This window comes from Plecotus auritus, assembly GCF_963455305.1.
Source record: "Plecotus auritus genome assembly, chromosome: 9".
NCBI classification, from domain to species: domain Eukaryota; kingdom Metazoa; phylum Chordata; class Mammalia; order Chiroptera; family Vespertilionidae; genus Plecotus; species Plecotus auritus.
In genome coordinates, this window is record NC_137783.1 from 48,632,870 (window position 1) to 48,653,217 (window position 20,348).

At 53.3% G+C, this 20,348-nt stretch overlaps 2 protein-coding genes across 37 annotated transcripts in view; one reads left to right on the top strand and one right to left on the bottom strand.

Moving 5' to 3' along the window:
* Positions 1 to 2,558: 2,558 nt before the first annotated feature.
* LOC308234517 (dual specificity protein phosphatase 13B) lies at positions 2,559 to 16,821 on the bottom strand. Of its 35 annotated transcripts, none has more exons than XM_080642368.1 (9): positions 16,599 to 16,778; positions 15,580 to 15,797; positions 13,714 to 13,894; positions 13,330 to 13,406; positions 11,283 to 11,486; positions 10,243 to 10,337; positions 6,341 to 6,514; positions 4,373 to 4,593; positions 2,559 to 3,738 (listed from the first exon to the last, which is right to left on the bottom strand). In XM_080642368.1, exons 4-9 carry the CDS (start codon positions 13,336 to 13,338, stop codon positions 3,536 to 3,538), a joined length of 906 nt encoding a protein of 301 aa, XP_080498494.1. In that variant the 5' UTR covers positions 13,339 to 13,406; positions 13,714 to 13,894; positions 15,580 to 15,797; positions 16,599 to 16,778; the 3' UTR covers positions 2,559 to 3,535. The 35 variants fall into 35 exon arrangements, 27 of the variants coding, with proteins under 27 accessions (XP_080498494.1, XP_080498519.1, XP_080498517.1 ...); XM_080642393.1 differs by having other exon boundaries at positions 13,714 to 13,921; XR_013959093.1 differs by having other exon boundaries at positions 3,291 to 3,738; positions 13,714 to 13,921; positions 16,599 to 16,807.
* A 1,847-nt stretch (positions 16,822 to 18,668) lies between these two features.
* The window catches only part of SAMD8 (sterile alpha motif domain containing 8), a 64,066-nt gene continuing 62,386 nt past the window's right edge, over positions 18,669 to 20,348 (top strand). Inside the window, exon 1 of one of the 2 annotated variants that reach the window (XM_080643016.1) lies at positions 18,669 to 18,905. In XM_080643016.1, coding sequence (XP_080499142.1) covers positions 18,732 to 18,905 — 174 coding nt within the window. In that variant the 5' untranslated portion in view covers positions 18,669 to 18,731. The remainder of the gene's footprint in view (positions 18,906 to 20,348) is intronic. The other variant, XM_080643017.1, reaches the window with a different exon arrangement.

The window sequence follows — 20,348 nt, forward strand, 5'->3', positions numbered from 1 at the left end:
AAGATTAACTGAGGTCACACACCTGGCAGAGGGCAGAGGTAGGATTTGAATCCAGGTAATTTGTCCGAAGTCATGCTCCTGACAATACCCCATGCCTTTCATGAGGCTGCTCTAGAAAAGAGGGGAAGTAGATGCATCAGCACAGACTTTCTGGGGCAAGTGTAGCAGGCAGGAAGGCTTCCTGGTGGAGGCACCCATCAGGAGTTCAACCTCTGTTTCCTGGGATGTTCTGAAAAACGTTTGGCTCTCTCACCATCTGGCTTCTCAGGGCTTCCCTCCCTCTTTCCCCTGGAGCCCTAGACTAAGCCTAACCCTCAGAGCCCCAAGAAGGTGACCTACAGAAACTCAAGCCCCAGGGTGTGGCTCTGCCTCAGCCTCTGGGCATTCCACCCCAGCCGACGGAGGCAGGTGGCCCACACTCATAGACCCGGATGTTAATTTAGAGCCACTATTTTGGTTCCTGCTGACAGTGCATGAGCAAGAAATAGCAACAAGGGCTGAGTTGTCAGGCCCAGGGGGGATCCAAGAGAATTGGGTGGACAGATTGGGCTGCCAAGTGAGGACTAGCTTTGTCTGCTCTGGATAATTATGGGCCTCAACAACCTGAGGATGAACTGAGAATTATTTTCAATCCCTAGGTTGGAGAGGGACTCTGCCTGGTTGGGCACAGCAGCAAAGCCATCTTCCAGCTTTGGAAAAGGCCCAGAGAGCACCGACAGCCAGCTGGGACTAGGGCCAACCAAATGCTGCAGGGAGGAGAGCAGAGGAGCTGGCTGGGCAGTACTGCCCTTTGAGGCCAGAGCTCAGAGAGCCTAGGACGCAGTATTTCAGTCCCATTTCACCTACTCTGAGCCTCCGTTTGTTCATCTGTAAAATGGGGATATCAATCCCTACATCCCAGATCAGGCAGCCTGTGTTTGTACAGTTTATAAATTGCAGAAAGGATCAATGGGGGCTGAAACACAGCTTGCGCCCAGTCCCTCAGTTGAGCACCCAGACTTGCAGCTCTGTCTGCTTGGAAGAGACACCTTTTCCTTGACCAAGCCCAGGATTCCTCAGCCTGGTTTGCGCTGAGGGGTCACCTTTTTTGATTTATACAAAGAAAAAGCACTTGCCTTCTGGAAAGAGATCAGATGGCAGAGAAGGGGGAAAGCCCCTTAAGCCTCCAGAGAGCCTTGGTGAGGAGGAGGGAGGGGGAGTCAGAGTTGGTCCAAGGGGACAAGGTGAACTAGGAAGACAGTGTCAGGGTAACCAAGTGGTGAGATCCAGCAGGTGGAGCTTGGAGGAGAGCAGGTACCCTCTGGAGGAAGAGCAGCTGGGATCTGCTCCTCCTGGTGGCTCTTCAGAGAATGCTGAGTGGCAGTGGCGCCATCCTGTGGCTGCTGGTCCATGGAAACACAGCTGTACCTAAGGCAGGGCTATAGCCAGAGAGGGAGAGCCCTGGGGAGGGGCACGCAGCCCAGGGAAAGCCTGGCCGCAGCTGGAAGAGGAGGATAAGGCCCAGGCGATTATAATCCAGAGGGATAGGAGGTGTCCTAAGAGGTGGCTGTCAGACTACTGTGGTAGCCTGCGAGCAGCATTTCTCTCAGGCCGGCGCGGGGTGGGGGGAGGAGCGGGGGGGTGTCTAGGAGAGCTTCCCAGGAGAGATGTCTAAGCTGAAGCCGGGAAGAGACTGCAGTGGAGAGTGGTGAGAGTGGTGCCTTCAGGGATGCAACTGGGAGCAGGTGCAAGTTAGCAGAGGTCCGAGAGTGTGGTGCATTCTGGGAACTGCAAGTAGGTTTACTGTTTCTTAATGATGTGGTATGTACGAGAACAGAATTGCAAGAAATATGGCTGGAGGTCTGAGAACTTCTCGGATAATGAAGCATCTTTATACTTCGTCAAGGTCTTTGTACTTTGGGGGCTGTAAGCAGAGGAATGACGTGGTCTGATTTTTATGTCGGTCAGATGTTGGCATGCCACATGGAGACTGGGGGGCCCAGGCTTGAGGCAGAGGTTGTTGTAAGAATCCAGGTGAGAGGTGAGCTTGGCTTGAACTAGAGTAGTCACAACAAACATGAAATTAAGTGAGCAGATCCAAGTTGTATCTGGGAGGAGGAATCAATAGGCTGATTGAATAAGAGGCAGGAGTCCGGGTGACATCCATCACTGACTTGAGTAACAGTGGCTGTCAGACTAAGAGGAGAAGTGGTCCGGGTGAAGGGGTGATGCAAAGTTCAGCTGAGTTTGAAGTTCAAGGGCAGTATTCACATGGAGGTGGCCAGTGGGATACAAAGGCCCTGAGCTCAGAAGAGAGAACTGGGCCGGCCATGGGGATCTGGGAGTCATTAGCCCAGAGATGTGAACTGAGGCTGTGGGAGTAAGAGAACCCCCTCCCCCAGGAGGGCAAGGACACTGAGGGGGAGATGAGGCAGAGGACAAAACCCTAAGAAACGGTGGCCTTTAAGAGTCAGCTGGAGAAGGCAAGGGCTAAATAGGGGCAACCAGTGAGGGAGAAGGAAACGCAGCCCAATTATAATCCTCATAATACCTTGTACCACTCACAGGTGAGGACACTGCAGGCTTTAATATGGTTTTATTAGGGCACAAGTACAGAGAAACTCAGAGCTAAATGTCTTGCTCCGTCATATAACCACCCTTCACCTAGGATTCCTGGGTTATCTCCTCCTCAACCCCTGTCCTCCTGTTTAATGCCTCAGTTTTCTAGGTGTTGTAATTTTGAAAGTAGAGTGTAAATGAAAAGATTGACAGGATTCAAGAGGTGCTATTTGCACACAGTGAGTTGTGGAGGGGGTATTTTAATTTTTTATATTTAGAGAGAGAGGAAGAGAGAAAAGAGAGAGAGAGAGAGAGAGAGAGAGAAACATCAAAGCAAGAGAGACACATTGTTCAGCTGCCCCCACCCATGCACCTGACTGGGGATCAAACCCATGACCTTCCAGTGCACAGGATGATGCGCCAACCAACTGAGCCACACTGGCCAGGGCCTCATAGTGAAGACAGTGATGCATCGAACTTTGGTCTTTACTCAGGCAACCTAGCTCTTGGCGATGGTAGGAGGAGGACAAGATGAAGAAAGGTTAGCTAATTCTCCGCACTTGTACTCTACTCCTTCCTCTTGCACCCAAGGTCGGTATCACTAATGGATCCTCACCTGCCCTCCTTCTTCAAGAAGCTTTGACAGGGACTCAGACCCCATCTCTCGGCTGCCATCACACTGAATCAGAGCCGGCAAGCCTTCTGGAATATCGTGGCCACCACCCCACAAAACACCAGAAGGTCTCTTTATTATGATGAACCTTTTATTATAGAGACAGACTGAACTCTTTTGCATAAAGAATCTCTGGATTGGGTCAGGGAAATCCACCTGCTAAAAGGGAACCAACCAGCTCTCCCTGCCTCTGCCTCAGCTAAGCCCCACTTGCTATGTTCATCTCAAGGTCACAAGAAACAGCAAAGGCTGCTGTCCCCAGGGCCAGGCTGGTGGGTTGGGCCATGCTAACCAGAGGGTCGGGGCTCCTGGCTGTCCACCAGGTCAGAGTCGCCCCGTCTCCCGCCCCAGTCGGTTGTCCAGAACCTGGAGCTGCCGGAGGAAGCCCGAGTTGGGGCAGATATCACGGTGGGTCTGCACCGTCTGGATGGCCTCCACCAGTGTCATGTTCTCGTAGATCATGAGGTAGGCCAGGACAACAGTGGCGGAGCGGCTCACCCCCATGGCGCAGTGTACCAGCACGCGGCCTGCAGGGAGACCCAACCTCGCATCAATTACCTGGCCATCCTTCAGCCCACCTATCACAGTATCCGAGAATACTGACACTGTGTCAGTGTCAGCTGGGGCAAATGAGGCCCAGAGAGGGAAAGGAACTGGCTCAAGGTCACACAGTAAGTTAGCGGAGGCGTAAGGTTAGCAGCTGGGATTCCCGTCTCCTGGTTCAAGGTGCTTCCTCTGGCATCCTTGAAACCCTGGTGAGTTGGTGGGGAGTGGGAGAGGAGGGTACTGTTGGAGTCCTCTGGGTTTGTATCTCTCTTTCCCCCCAGTTCTGTCCTCTCCCCTGTCCCTGCAGCCCTATGCCAAGGCTTCACTTTAAAAGCCTTTGCTAGGTCCCGTGCCTGCTACCCACACCTGCTCTCTCACAGAGAGATATGGTTATACTGATGACCACACCGGTCCTTCGTTCTGTGATTGTTGGTTGCCAGGGAGTCTCTGAAGGGCATGCTCACTAAATGGTAGTAGCTATTTGCACCATGGGTGGTGGGTGCTGGAGAGGTTTGTGGCTCAGGACACACTACCTATCAGTGCTGCTGGAAAATGGACAGTCCCGGCTCTCACCCACCCCACCTCCTCCCCACCTCCTCCTTCCCCGGAGCCCACCTTGGGGAACACTGAGGGCAGTTCGGATGTATCGGGCAACAGGCAGGAAGTAGACACTGAGGTCAAAGAAGGGGTTGTCATCAGCCTCGATGCCATAGTACTCCAAGGGCATTCCGTGATAGAACTTGGCACCTGTGTCCACTTGAAACTTGCCCGCGGCAACATTCACAACATGGGTGATGCCCAGCTGGGCCAGCTTGCTCTTGTCCCGGGCTGCGTACCTGGAGGGAGGGCACAGGGGAGGCTGGGAATTGGGAGGTGGGGCAGGTCTCCCTTGGGGGGTCAGTTCTGGCTGGGCTGGAACTGTCCCCTTCCCTCCTCTGCCACTGCCATCAAGGGGAGAGGCGGGAACAGTGAACTGGTCCTGGGTGAAGGGTCTCCTCTAGTTAGAGTTCAAGACTCCCTTCACTCAGGCCAACTTTTCTGGAGAGCATTTTGGCCACAGGCATCAAAAGACTTTGTCCCGTCAATGTGGCTCAGTGGTTGAGTGTTGACCTATGAACCAGGAGGTCACGGTTCGATTCCTGGTCAGGGCACATGTCTGGGTTGTAGGCTCGATCCCCAGTGTGGGGTGTGCAGGAGGCAGCCAGTCAATAATTCTCTCTCATCATTGATATTTCTTTTTTTTAATTTCTTTATTGATTATGGTGTTACATATATGTCCTTATTCCCCCAGAACGCCCCCATCTCATCATTGATATTTCTATCTCTCTCTCCCTCTCCCTTCTTCTCTGAAATCAATAAAAAAATATATATATTTTTAAATGTTCACATACTTTGTCCAGCAAGTCTCTTTCCAGGGACTTAATTAAAAAAAGAATCTGGGGGGAAATCACTAAATATCCTTTAGGTGACTGAGTGTGTAAGGTAAATGACATACTATGCAACCACTGAAATAGGGTAGATACAGGTGAACAAGGAAGGGTGTTCATTAACCAATGCCACCCCAATAAATGTAATTAAAAAAAGAAAAGTATTCATGCTATATTGAGAACCTATGGAAAATGCACAATACAAAACAGAATGTAGTTTAAGAAGGTTTTAAAAATATGTAGTATGATTTCATTAAAAAAAGCTTTCTGTATAAAGCAGATTACAAAACAGGATTATAAAGTGATACCATTTTCTGTAAAAATAAAAATGTGGAAAGGCATGTATGTATGTGTGTGTGTGTATGCACTTTTTAAAAGTCAACAAGGATTTTATTACTGGTTATCTGTAGGGAGGATAGCATAGTTGCCATATTGTGAACAACATCCCTATTCTCTAAATATTAAGGAAAATTTCTAAAATCCACATATATTGATCCATATGTTTAAATTTTAAGAAAAAAAAATGAGACGGAGTTCTACTCTATGTACCCTATGTAACTCGTGTGTGTCACCAGAATGTTTCTAGGGTCACTGTTCATAATGGCCAACAAGTGGGAACCACTCAAGTGTTTGTATACAATAAAATGGATAAACTATGTGGTATTTGTACAATCAGATATTTTTACAGCAATAAAAATAACATGGGTGAATCTTACAATTTTGCACAAATTGTGTCACGCACAAAACACACACAATATGATTCCATTCACCTAACTTCAAAAGATATACTAAACTAATCATAGGGTTAGGTATATGAATGGTAAAAGTATAAAGAAAAGCAAGGAAATAATTACTTCAACACTTAGTGGTTGTCCACAGGGAAAGAGTTAGAGTGAGAAGGGTTCAGAAGGTATTTCTGAGGCACAAGTAAAGTCCTATTTCTTGACCTGGGCGGTGAAACTGTTCATATATGTACACTCTATGCACTTTTCTTATGAGTGTTCTACTTCCACAATTAAAAAAGCAATTTCTATAAAAGGGAAGAAACATGTGGAAAGAGATGATGGGAGGCAACGGGGTACCACCTGTGCCCCCTGGAGGGGTCTGGGAGAGGCTCCCCTTCTGCTCCCCACTCTCCCACGTGGGTTGGACTTACGCATCTCCCAGGAAGAGGTTGGGCCAGACCTCGTCGATGTGGCTCAGCATGGCGGCCCGACGGACCCACAGCAAGCGCTGCAGTGAGGACAGCGTGGGCGGCTGGTAGGGGGACACAGAGACTGTTCCGTGGATCTTGGGTCTCCGGAGGTCCTGCTTTTGCAGGGAATCCATCCTGGAACAGGGTGGACACCGTGGTGGCTAGAGGCATGCTCCCAGAAGGTGGGTCCGGCTGACCCAGAGGCCCAGGTGGTACTGGGATGGTGCGGGAAGGGCTTCAGCTAGTTTGTGTGAGGTTATTAACCAACTCAGCTGGGCTGAGGCCTAGACCATTTCCCCAGGAACAAGGGTATCAACCTCTTGTTACCCTCTCTCCCACCCTCTCCAGAGGCCCTTGAGGTCAGAAACTTTGGCCCAGGGGTCCTTGGGGCTGTTTGTGGTGATGAGTCAGTGCAGATCCGACCCCTTAAGTCGCTGGTCACTTGGGACTTTGTAGGGATGGAGGCCTCAGATGGCTGTGGCCCCCCTCGGCCTGGGCAGCTCATCTCAGCCCCCTCCTCTGCTACCTCCTGGGCTGATCTCCATGTTCAGGTGCTTGGAGAGCAGAGTCCATCTCTGGAGTGAGGGGCCTGGGCTATGAAGGACATCTGTTGCATTTCCATACTAAATGAGCTAATGCCTCTCAGGGGCCTGGGACCTCACTGTGGTAGGTCCCTATTTTACATGGGAGAAAGCTGAAGGTCAGATAGAAAAATTTTAAGTGCCACCCACAACCATGTGGCTGATGTGTAGCGAGGCTGTGGTTTCAATCCAGTTCTCTGACCCTGCAGTTCAGTCCCCAAGTCTTCCATTTACTACTTTTGGGGACTCCAGAGAGTGGTCACTATCCCATTCAACTCTACAGGGAGCCTGGTGCTGCTGCTACACATGTGCCTGTAAGTCCTGGGACTTTCCTCCTTACCCCGATGACTCGGGCCAGCGCTGCAGGTCAGGCCTCACCCAGTTGGGGTGAGTTGTCTCAGGAATCAGCTGGCTGAGGGAGTCTGGGCCCCTGCTGAGCTGAGTGGTCAATGGCACCAGAACGTGAGTCTGGTGTCGTCCTGGGAAGGAGTGCCTATCTTGGCTAACTGCCCCTGGCCCTCTCAACCAGTAACTAGGAAAGGTACAAACTGGAAAAAACATCTTTTCTCTTTGGCAGGCGGTGCCAGGACCAGAGAGAGAAACAGGCACCCAGGAGGCCACTGGCTTGGCCAAGCTCACCCAGCGGGCAGCCGGTGGGCAGGGCGGAAGTGAAGACCCGGTTTTCCCCCTCATCCCCCACTGTGACCTCTCAGGGCAGGCTGAGTGGCCTGCCACCTACCTAGGGCATGGTCTAGGGCCAGGAGTGGGGGAGTGAGGACAAGGACAGGGCTAAGCACATGAGCGGAATGGGGCTGGGGTTGGTTCCGCCCAGAACACAAATGCTGTGAAGCGGTTAGAATTCCAGGCCTCCTCTTGGAGCCCACGGGGGTGGGGAGATGGGGGGCTGAGAGCAGAGCTAGGCCCCTGTAGGGGGGAGCACAGTCCTTCCAAACCCCAGGCCTTCTCCATGCTGGGCATCTCTTTGGGATTAAAGGTTCTTAGGCCTGAACTCCCCATGGAGAGGGGAAGCTGCTGCCTGAAATGGTGGGAAGAGAACCTGGGAGAGGGAGGGAGGAGAGCCTGGCCTCAAGCAAGTCTTTGCTTCAGTCTTGGCCACATTTCTCTTCCCATGTTAAATGCCCTGGTGTTGCCCGACCGAGGAGTCTGTAGGGGTCTGACCTGAGAAAGAGAGGAGTGGCTGGGTGTGCAGTAACTACAGGGTAGAGAATGGGGTAGTGTGTTAGGATGGGGTATGCCCCCAGGCTCCAGAATTATCCAAAAGCCACACTGGTCTGAAGCTGCCAGCTAGTCCTTGAGCCCCAGGAAAGGCAGATGGGGCTTGGGGAAGTCAGGCAGGCGCTGGCTCAGGCCTCTGAGCTTGACATGGGGTAAGGCTGCCCCCCAGTGGCCAGTGGGTGCCTCGCAGCCCAGCTGTGCCTGGTAGTAGGCAGGCAGGCTTTGGTTGAGGGAGCTGGACCCTGCTCCTCCAGAGGCTCCTGGGCAGAGAGGAGACAGCAGAGGAATCAAGGATCTGGGGTTCCTCAGCCACAGCCCCCGCCTCAGCCTCCTAGGGGACCTAGGCCCACGTCTCGAGAATGGCACCTTTCCCTTGGACTAAGGGGTACTCCTTGTCAGACCCCATCTAGGGCCTCCCTCCTGATGCTCATGGAGGGATCCCCCACCTGTCTACCCCATCCCACTTTGCCAGTGAAGGCAGGCCCAGCCCCTGTGGGAATGCCTTCCATGTATTACCTCGCAGGAGCCCCACTGAGGACACTGGCTCAGAGACGTGCGCAAGCACCAGGCCTAGGAACTCGGCCCAGGTCTGCCCTCCTCCAAGGTCTGCACGCTGGGTACCAACCCACTGGCAGTTCACCGTGGGCAGCCCCTTGCCCAGTGACACATACTTCACGCTCCAGGCACAACCATGGACAGGGAGTTGGTGGCTGCAGCAGCTCCCCCGGTTTCTGCCACTCACAGACCTGGAATGCCAAGGACCCTGCCCAACACTTCCTCCCACATCTCCTCGGCCCCCTGAGGGTGACGCAGGGCCCAGCTCCATCAGGGACAGGGCCGGCTTGGCTGCTCTCCCCATGCACTCTGGGCCTCCTTCCTGCATCTCCCCTAAGCTAACAGATGCCTCTGTAGGCACCAGCTCTGACTGTTCTTGTGTCGCTGCTGATTACAAGTTCACACACTTCTGCCTTTGCATCTCTCCTCCTAGCTACATTGCTTTCCCGTGGCCTCTGTCTCCCACCCTCCCCAGGAGCTGGGCTGCTCCACAGCCTCCCAGCAGCCCTGCCTGCTGGTGGCCTCAGGCCAAGCCAGGCTGTCTCAGGGCAGCAGCTGTTTGCCACCCCCTCCTCGCACAGCCCCAGGAGCTATCCCCCTGCTCTTCCCTGCTGCTCACTCTCTCTGCCCCTCCTCCCCCCGAGGCAGACCAGGTGGGACTGTGGCCATGGGACAGGTGGGGCAGGACAGGTGGGGTGGGAGATCTCTCTCTGAGGAGTCTGGCGAAGGAAGCCTAAGAGAGGTGTTCGTGGGCTGCCAGTGGTGAGCTGCCAGTGGGTTGGTACCCAGTGTGCAGACCTTGGAGGAGGGCAGACCTGGGCCAAGTTCCTAGGCCTGGTGCTTGCATCTGTGTGCACGTCTCTGAGCCACTGTCCTCAGTAGGGCTGCTATGAGGATCCCACGGGGTAATAAATGGAAGGCACTTCCCATAGGCTCTTCCTCATGGTAGATGTCCAATAAATGGGACATCTGACTGTTGTTATCACCACTATTATTACTGTTACCTATTCAAGCCTGAGCCATATCCCAGGCAGGGGGTAACTTCCCATGGGACAGTGAGGCATGGTCTTTATCTCTGTGTTTCCTGATGTCTCTTTCTCTGTCTGGCCATGATTATTGTTATATTCACCTCTCACTAAGGATGTACTATGTACCAGCCAGAGCCAAGTGTTTACATCTTCTCCTTGAATCCGCACAGGACCCTTATGAGGCAGGTAATATCATTAACCCCATTTTACAGGGGAGGAAACTGAGACTCAGAGAGATTCAGCAATATACCCAAGGTCACACAGACAATAGCATGGGAGCCAGGATTCAAGTTCAAGTCTTTCTGACTCTGCTATGCTTTGTCTGTGCCTTTATCTGACCAGTCCATCCCCCAATCTAACCCAGTCCCCCCTGCCCCCACCACAATACACGCAGGCCCAGGTGCCCTGGCCCTCACTACCCAGCAAGCTCTGTGCACCCCCTGAAATAGGGGCACTCACCCACCTGTGGGGGGATCTGGCCCGGGCTCTGGTCGTTTCTGACAGGCACGTTGTGCTGCTGACTTCCAGACGCTTGTCTCTGCGCACTTGCTGCTGTTTCTATTTTTGATTTGAGTTTAATTATAAAGCATGATGTGCTGCTCCCCTCTCTGGCCTCTCCTGCCACTCCCCACGCCCCCTCTGGTCCCATGGCATGGTCAGTGCCACACCCAGCCAGGCGCCTGGCCCTGCTCAGCAGAGGCAGCCGGCCGGGGTATGCCTGCGGCATGCGTGGATGTGTATGCTGGTTGTGGGCAGGGTGAAGGAAGATCAAATAAGCCATTTTAAAAGCTCCCTTGGCCTTCAAGGTGGGTGTGGAACATGGGCAGAAAGTTGAAGCTGGAAGGATCCTCTATGGAGGAGGATGGGGAAGAGAGCAGCCCAAATCATACACAAACCAACATCAGATCGCCAACATCAGAACCCAGGCCCAGGGCCTTTAGTTGGGGGCTAAGGATTACATTAAGATCTAGAAGACTCGAGCTGAGGGAAGTGGGAAGACAGATAGACAAAAGGGTCAGTGGGGTTCAGAGCAGGTCTTCCAACGCCCTGGCCGGCTGTCAGAAGCTGTGTCCGGAAGCCCCTCTGCCCTTTGCTGAGTTCCTCCTTCCCCCAGAGGCATTCCAACCCAGGTCCCACTTCCGTGTGGCCAGGGAGATGGTCCTTAAGGCCCCTCCTAAGGTTAACTGTGATCAGTTTGAGACCTTGGATTTGGGCCTATTAAGAACCCTCCCTGCTCTCCAGAGACCCTCCTCATATACCCAAACCTCAGTGCTCTTCCCACTCACTCTCAGGTACCATGCGCACACACCTGTGCACCCCCGCAGCCACAACTACAGGGTCTCTGAAGTCTGGGCTTCAGGGAATAAGGCCCAGCCCCTGCTTGGGCTCCCTGAGCCCAGGGAGAGCTGGTGGAGGCAGCTGTGGACAAGGGCTATCCTGGACAATTGCAGTCTCCTCGGATCTCCTCCCATACTCCCCCCAACCCTCAGGGCCCATTCCCACCTGTGGGGACTGAAGACAGTGGCTGAGAGAAAGAGCAGGCAGCCTGAGGAGGCAGAAGGAATAGCAGACTGTAGGCCGGACCCCACACTGGGCTCTTACCATCTTCTGGGTGTCCACCTGGGCCAGAGCCCCCAGCAGCGCCAGCAGGGCCAGTGCCAGGGTGGCAAAGTGGCAGAGCCCCGTGGCAGGGAGCAAGGACCAGCTCTGGGGGAGAATGAGCTCCATGTTACAGGCAGGTAAGCCAAGGCCAGATTGGCTGGGGCCACATCATTGGCTCAGGATAGGAGCTGCCACCTAAACCTGCTTCTGCTTTGAACCCTCTGGGTAAGATCAAGAGGACACCGGTGCTGCGAGAGATGAGGAGGCAGGTTTGGGACCCAGGGCTCACAGCCCCTCATTTTGCAGAGTGCCCAGCCCCAGGGCTGCAGTGTATGGCTGCATGGGCTGCACACTGCTCAGCACCCGGGGGCTCCAGTTGCACAGACTGTTTGGGGGATGCACCCCAGGAACTGTGCAATGCTGTAGCTCAGATGACTCCCCCAAAGCCAGCTGCCTGATGGGAAAATGCTGAGGTTTAGGGTCAGGGTATTTGAGAGCCTCAGGCCTAGGAAGTGGGGTGACTGGGCCTGATCAGAGAGCTGTTGCTCTCCCAGGCTCCTGAAGCCTGTTTAGAGGAAAGAGCAGGGTGGGAGCATGCATTCTGGCCCTCCTCTTGGCTCCCGGTGCCCGCAGAGCTCACCACAACAGCTTCCCACTCAGCTTAGCCCCAGGCCTAGGCCCAACTCCAGCTATAACCCTCATTTCTTCCCATTACACTCACCCCCAAATTCCAAACCTAGCCCTCTGTCCTGCTCTAATCCCCTTCCCCAAGATGCTCATCCTCCTGACAGCATGTGTGAAGGGGTCAAATCGCTAATGTGAGCCCCCCCGCCCCCCACTTGATTGAGCTAGCTATGCATTCAAAGACCAAGACAGCTCTTCTGAGTGGGGGCCGGGGGAGGATTCAGGCCGTGCTCTTAGCAGGAGGAGAAAGCTGTTGCTCTTCCAACTGTCAGGAGAGCCTAGGCCAGCCACCCATCCCCACCAGCAGCCCCTGTGAGCCAGTGGGTGGTGCAGCACAGCCAAAGTCAAGGTTGAGGAGAGCTGAGGGAAGGAGCTGGCTAGCAGGAGCTAGAGGCAGGCTCAGGGTGTGGACAGCAGCTCTGGAGGCCTAACCCGCCAGCTGATGGCACTCAAGGGGGATGTGATGTGGGGAAGGTGGGCTGTTGGGACCAGCTGGGGACAGACCCAGCCTGGGTGTGGTGGGCGAAGGGCAGTGGGTACTCTGCAGCTCCCTCACAATCCTGGTACCACCCCAGGAAGAGACACCCTTGCCTCCTCCCAGTGAGCTGGAGGAAAAGCCAGGGCTGATGCCGGAGAAATGAAGTGTGTGTTGCTGGGGTAGCCCGACTCTATCTACTAGGCAGCTGGGGACTCGGGCCTCCAGCAGGAGGGGAGGGGCTTGCAGAGAGGAGGTGTTAGGGATCTGTTCCCCTTGTGCTATTGCTCCAAATGCGCTGAACACAGAACAAGAGGCAGGTAAATGGAAGCAGTAAGACCTTTATGTCCTAAGGAGTCCCAGAACCAGAGAGGAGGGAGGTTAGGGAGAGTCCTTCTATTGATCTGAGATCAGATTGGGGGTGGGTGGGGGCAGGTAGGACACGGGGTGCTGGGTCGAAGGAGAGAATGGATTGGCATGATGACAGGAGAACTTCACATCAGCAGGGCTGTGTAAGGAGGTCATGGTTGGTGGCAGCACCTGTTCTCCTTCCCCACGTGGGGATGGTGAGGCCGGGCTGAGGTGAGAATTAACTGAACTTAAGCAATAGCTGCAGCCACACTTTCCCCCAGAGCTGAAGCTGCGGGAAGATTCAGACAGTCCATGGTTCCAGGACTGGCTGGGCTGCTGCCTATGGGGGTGGGGTGGGGGGGAGTTGGGGAGCCCCCACAGGCTTTTGGCCAAGGAGGCAGGGCAGGTCAGCATCAAGACCAGGTAGGAAGGTCTCACCTCTTCCATTTTAAGCTTTCCAGCCCTTTCTTTCCTAGTCTTTCCATCATCTCTGGGGTGTGAAGAACCTAGGTAGGCTGGGAGACAGAGGGCCATACTGTAGGCTTCCTTGGCTGGGCCCTGATAAGGCCTTGGGTTGGTGGGGGGCCAAGCAGGTTGGAGAGTGGGCCAAGCCCCCTTCAACCCTCAGTTCCAGCCAGTCAGCCCTAACAACTACCTCTCAACTGTCCCATCCCATGTCCCCCAGCCACCTGCACCTGACCTTTCACTTCCAGCCCTCATTGGCCTCCCCCTTCCTGTTCCCTGCCCAGCTCTCAACTGGCCTCTCACTTCTAACTGCACCCAGCCTTGCCCCCTTGTTCCCTCACCCTGCCCAGCCCTCACCTGACCCCTCAGCTCCGGCCTGCACCCCGCAGCTTCTGGTCCAGCTGGCAGAGCTGGTGAAGGAAGCCTCGGTTGGGGAAGACCCATCGGTGCTGCCTCACGGTGATCACTGCCTGGCGCAGGGACATCTGCTGGTGCAGCATGAGGTAGGCCAGGACCAGGGTGGCAGAGCGGCTCACGCCTACCACACAGTGCACCAGGACCTTGGCTGAGGGAGACATCCTGGTGAAAGAAGACCCTTTCCCACCAGCAGGCCCACCCAGGGGCTGGGGTGGGGGCCCAAGTTCCTCTCCCCACTCTGCCTTGGGTGTACTCTGTGCCAAGCCCTGGCCAAGTCATTCAACATTTAGGGACCTCAGTGTCTTGATCTGTCAAATGCGTAGACCAACTCCTACTTAGCCTCATGGAACTTGTCATTATGTTTGGTGGGAAGATGGTCAAAGTGGACCCCTTGGGCTGGGGCCCAAAGTCCTTAGCATGGCTTATAAGACCCTCCATGAACTGGCCCCAGCTGATCCTGCAGCCTCATCTCAGGCTGTCCCATCCAAGCCTTCAGCTCTAGCAGTGCAGCGTAACTTTCAGCTCCTTGAAGCTGTCATGGTCTCTGACCTCCAGCCTTAGCACATGCTATTCCAACACCTTGTAAATCTTTCCCCCTGCTCTTGGGCTAACTAACATCTACTACTCATCTGTCAGGATTCAGCTTCTTTGCATAGGCTTTCCTGACCACTCATGGTGTCGCCTGAATCATGGAGCAGCTCATCCTTTTTGCATGTGGCCCAGTGAATACTGCTGCAGCGGGAAGTCACCCTGCCTCCCTGATCCTCTGCCCTGAGCACCCCTGCCCTGTGCTCCCTTAGTTCTTCACATTTCCCCACTCATATGCGTAGCACTCATACTACTTTACGCTTTGACTGTCTTCCCACCAAACATAATGTCAAGTTCCGTGAGGGCAGATACCCTGCCTGGTCTAAGTGTGAATTCCCAGCATCTAGCTCAGTGCCTGGCACAGAGAAGATAGTAAATAGCTGGCAAGTGAATGGATGGAGAACAAATGAATGTCGGAATGTTTTGAATACTAAGAAGTGCTGTGAGGCACAGTCTTGTCTCTCCCATCACACAGATGAGAAACTGAAGTCCAGAGAGGGATACTGGCTCGCCCAGGTTCCAGTGGCCAGGGCCACAGAGCTCACTCAGGATAAGCACAGAACAGGGGCCCAGCTCCCCCCAGGGCCCTTGTTGTCCCCTGGGTGCTAGGAGTTTTTTTCCATTTGAAAGTACTTATGGCCTAAACCAGACATCTAGGTACCAAACGGCCGTTTCTGAAGGCTGAGTGCTGCAGAGAAAGAATTGTTTTTGCAGCTTGGGAGGCCTGGCTTCCAGGGCTGCTCCTAACCTGTGGGATGGCCTTGGATCCCAGGCCTCAGTTTCTCCATACGTGAAGCTATGCAGTTGGATAAGTCACTGGAGCACTGAGCAGACAATTTAAAAAAACCTGATGGCTTTTTAAAAACCAGGGATGGTTGGGGTCCTCCTCTTAGGCCTCGGGGAGGACCCAGGGTGGCTCTCTCTGTGGAGAGCGCAGCGCCTCCTCCTCCCTTTCCTCCAGGTGCCTTTTCCTTGCTCCCTCCTTCTCCTGGGCTCCCAGGGCCCTTCCTTGGCCTCTGTGGCTTGTTTCCTGAGCCCATTTCTTCTATGGCTCACTTCCACCTCTGTGACTTTCTAGATAAACTTTCTCTTACAGTTTGAAAAACAAAATCGTTTTAAATAAAAACTAGGGATGGGAGGGCACTGATGTTTGAAGGGAAACTGGACATCCCCCCATGACTGGACAGGATGGACCTGAGATCAGACCCCAAGTCCTACCCCCAGGTGTGCTGAGGCCACGGTGAATGAAGTTAGCTGCGGAGGAGAAGTAGGCACTGATGTTGAAATCGGGGAGGTCGTGGGCTGGCACCCCCAGGTAGCTCACGCTGCTGCCGTAGAAGTCAGGGCCGCCCTGACAGTAGAGGCCTCCATGGGCGGCGTTCAGCACGTGGGTGATGCCCAGCTTCCAGAGCTCAAAGCGGTTATTTGCTGTGGCCCTGGGGAGCAGAGGAAGGGGGCTGGATGCTGGCTGAGCCATGGGGTCCAGGAGGAAGGCTTTGTGAAGCCCCTACTTCAGAAGGATGGAGCCATTAGGATCCAGAGGAAGGCGGAAGGAACCCAGCAAGCTAGAGCTGGACCCACAGCTCACAGGGCCACCCTCAGAGCTTTTGGTGGGAGAGCTGGTGGGATAGGAAGTTATCTTTAGCCCCTCTTTGCTTCCTGAGGTCATGTGTCCCTGCTGGCTGGGACAGAAAGGAAAGGATTGCCTCACCCCTGGGACCTAGTGCCCCGTCCTTCCTTCCTGCCCCAGGCCTTCCCACACGCTTCCGGCCTCTACTGGCCACTGCCTCATACCTGCTTCTACTCTGCAAATGTTTAGAGGTGACAACTTTCCTGATTCATCTTTAGTCAGGCTTCCTCGCCCACTGTGACCCGAGGAGAGAGGCTGGGATCAGGAAGGGAAGCTCTCTGTCCAATCCATTTCATACCCCACATCACCATTCCCCAGGCCTCTGCCCCTGAAACGCCCCAATTTTCCTGGATATGTCAGCAGACTCCAGGAATTTCTGGGAGCACCCCTCTTTCAGGCAGGCAAAGTCCCCACTCCCCCTGGTGGCCGCATCTGATCACTGCACTGTCCCCAGCACATAGGACTTCTGGAGAAAGTCCCTGGTCTAGAATGCTCAGTGCAGAACTATTTCCCCGTGTTCCCATCCCGTTCCTATATCTGGTAAAGAGCCCAGGAACTGTCTTTTCTTGTTCCCACCCCGACGCCCCTCAAGCCAGCTACTACTCACGCATCTCCGATGTAAAGATTGGGCCAAACTTCGTCCGCCCGGTTGCAAGAAGAAATTTTCCCTGCCCTCAGGAGCTCCTCCAGTTCCACAACACTGGGGCAAGGTGTAGCTTCCGTATCTCCCCACAGCTCTGGGAGCGAAGCCTCAGCCATGGGCCAGCCCACCCACTCCCCTGTCTCTGCAGTCACTCCTCTCGGCCTCTCCAGTGTCATTTCTCCTTTCGGAGATTGGCAGGGACAGGTGGGACAGAAAGAAGTGACTCAGCAAGTCACAGGGGCCTCCAGAGGGAACAGGACATTTTCTTCCCCAAGTCACCCCCGCCAACCCCAAACTCCATTGACCACATGGAATCAGACATACCTCTGCAAACCACTTTATCTCAGTTTCTTCATCTGCAAAGTAAGGATAATTGCACCTACCTCAGAGAACTGGGAAGATTTGCCCTAGCTGGTTTGGCTCAGAGGATAGTGTTGGCCTGTGAACTGAAGGGTCCTGGGTTCAATTCTGGTCAAGAGCACAAGGGCATGTACCTTGGTTGCAGTCTCCTCCCCAGGGCTCCTGCAGAAGGCAACCAAATCTATCTATTTCTCTCACATCGATGTTTCTCTCTATTTCCGTCTCTCTTCCACTCTCTCTCTAAAGATCAATGGAAAAATATCCTCGGGTAAGGATAAAAAAAAAGAAGAAGAATTGCGAAGATTTAATGAAACAAAGGATGTTCTGTTTCTAACACATAATATATGCTTAAGAAACATTTTTTGGACAGGTTAAGAAGCCCTAAAAGGCTATTCTGTTCTGAGGACTGAGTTAAAATAGAGATACAGGGTGGAAAGGAGATGGTTGACTCTAAGGATCAATGATAGAAAAAGCTCTACAGTCTGGGTCAGAACTGCATGGCTGTTGGATGAGTCTCCAGATTCTAGGGCTCAGAAGAAGTTTCCTGACTTGTAGAGTCAGAGTACTATGGAGAGTAGGCATGGAAGACCTCATCTGAAAGGTACCCACAGGGTTCATGAGTGAAGATTTGAACAGTGATTTTGTCATACAGATGGCTGATTTCTCAAAAGAGAAGGCTGAAATGGGCCATGTATGTCAAAGGGAAGAAAGAAGGGAAGTAAATGTTGCCCTAGACTTTCTGAAGAGCCTAAGGGCCTGTCATCAGAAACATTTTTGAGTTGGGAGGGAGAGTCCTCTAATTATAAGGGCTTTTGTCTCCACAACAGAAACTGAGAAAGGTCTATATGGGTCCTTCACCCAGAGCTAGGTATTGGCAAAAGAGATGAGATGACTTGCTGGCTCTCAGATGACTTCATGAAGGTCCTGATGGGGCAGGGGAAGTACCAGCTGCAGTAGGAAGCCTCCCTGCTGTCCTGGCCTTGAGGCCAGCTTGAGGGTAAAGTTCACACCAGGACATCCCATGTAAGCATGTCCACCCCAGAACCTGTCCCCATCCCCTTCAGAGCCACTGAAGTCTGTCTTGCACTGGTTGGGAAAGCAAGGCCAAGGAGGGGCTGGGGCCCAGGTCACAGATGGTTTTGGACTTGGTTGATGCCAGTGCTAAGCATAGGTTGGGGAGTTCCCACGGGGCAGGGTAGTATAGTGGAGTGAGAAGAGCATGGGTTCTAAAGTTAGACAGATTTGAGTAGGAATACTGGCTTTGGCACATATTAACTGCAGTAATTCAGATAAGTTTCTTGGCCGTGAAGAGTTGGTACAAGGATTAAGTGAGATATTTATATGGCATTTGGCATAGGGACTGTCGGAGAGTAAAGGGGCAATAAATGGTAACAAGGATCAACAGGAGTTGGCTCTTGGAGAGGAGCTGGCTCCCTCTACAGGAATTAGGGTAATTTCCCCTTGTCCTCAAACTCCATTTACCAATCCTCTCGGCCCCTCCCCATTTTAACCAGCCTTATCTCCTTTGGTCTTATCTTCTTGCTTTGGGCCTGACGCATGCGCTCCTGGGTTTTTTTTGCCGAGGTTCTCCCTTGCATCTTGACCCCGCGCCTCTTCCGGTTTTGGCCCCGCCCCCACCCATGGGGCTCCGCCTCCCGTCAGCGGGGCCCCGCCTCCTGAAGCAGTTCCGGTTTGGTTTAAGAGCAGTTGCCCGATCCGGAGACCAGGGCAGGAGCAATGCCTGCGCGCAGCCGTCACCGCTCTCGCCTCCACTCCGGGTCCCCTCCCCGGGCTCCGCCCCCGCCGCTCGGGGCGCTCCACTCCGGCGAGGCTCGGAGGGCCCCGGACTCCGACGGCGGCTCGGACGCCGACTCGGAGGTGGGTCCGGGCAGCCCGACTCGGACCACAGAGGTGAGCGGTGACTGAGGCTGAAGATTGGGGAATTTGGGGGCACCTGCAGCCAAGGGCGATCGGGGTGTCTAAGCTGAAGCCGGGGGGCTGCCGAGGACAGGGATCCGGAGGGGCCCCGGGAGACGGTTGAGGAGCCCGGAGAGTAGCTCTAGAATGGAACCTGAGGGAAATGGAGGTTGTGAGCCGAGGGCCCAAGGGGGATGACGATGGCCAGGCGCTGAGGGGCAAATAGAGGCTGAGGGGCAAGAGGGAGTGGGACACGGAGGGAGATGTAGCCTTGATAGGCAAGGGCTTGAGGGTTTGAAAGCGGGGCGGTGAGAGGAGATGGGAGGGCCCCGCGGGCTTTGGGACGGAGGAGAGATGCTCTGGGATTTGGCCGCGAGGGCGAGGGATCGGAGGAGCGGGACCTGGGCAGAGGACCGCGTGGCCGGACAGACGGAACCGGCGGGGACTGGCGAGACAGCTGGCCGAAGTGGGGTGCTGGTAATTAGGGGAAGCATGTAGGTTCGACTGGAAGGGGAGGAGGTCTCTGGGTGGGAAGTCATCTGGCCCAAAGGGCCCGAAAAAGAGAAGTGGAGTTAAAAAAGAAAAGGAGCCCTTGGGGATCTAATTTAGGGCTTAGGAATTTTCACGAGTGTCTTTCAAAGCATCGACGATGACTAGGGCAGTGTACTTGGGTTATGGGGCTTTGTGGACAGTGGATCCTTTTGAAATCTGGGGCGGGAGGGGCGGTGTTAAACACTGATTTGCCGAAAGGACTGGGGGAAATAGTGAAAAGGAAGTGATGTTAGGAAACTACTAGTATAGTGAAAGGAGTGATTCTGAAAATAGATAACCATTTGGATTTCTTCTAACAGTATGTTTCTTTTCTTCTTTGTACTTTTTAAAATTTAAGTTTATATTAAATACTAGAGACGTTTAGATCTTAGAGATTTAATGCATTGCTTTTAAATTAAAAAACTAAACTTGAAACAAAAATTTGGACACTTAGGTTTTATAGATACTCAGTATTGAGCGGAGCCACTTTGACAGCTGAGTTGACACATGATTTACCACAGGGTAAAAATATGGTCAATGCAGGTGTCTGGGTTAAAAGGGTACATACAACTATATGTGAAATCACTGCAGTCCAGGAGCCTACCAGATCTTCCCCTTACCCATAACTCCAGGATTTGAGTTTGCTTTTGAAAATTGGAGGGGTACTTTTGATAGATTTCCAGGACCAATATTAATGCAATTTTGAGATATTCTACAAATAATATTTTTAGTATAGTGATCTAGGAAAATATTAGAGGATGCTTGTAGTTGGCAGTTAACAGAATGGGTATAGGTGGGTACATATAGGTGTTTTTTTATAGAAGAAATAGTACCAAAATCATAATTGTGCCAGAAAAATAATGATCATAATATTTACATTTACTTTAGTATAAATAAGTTAATTTC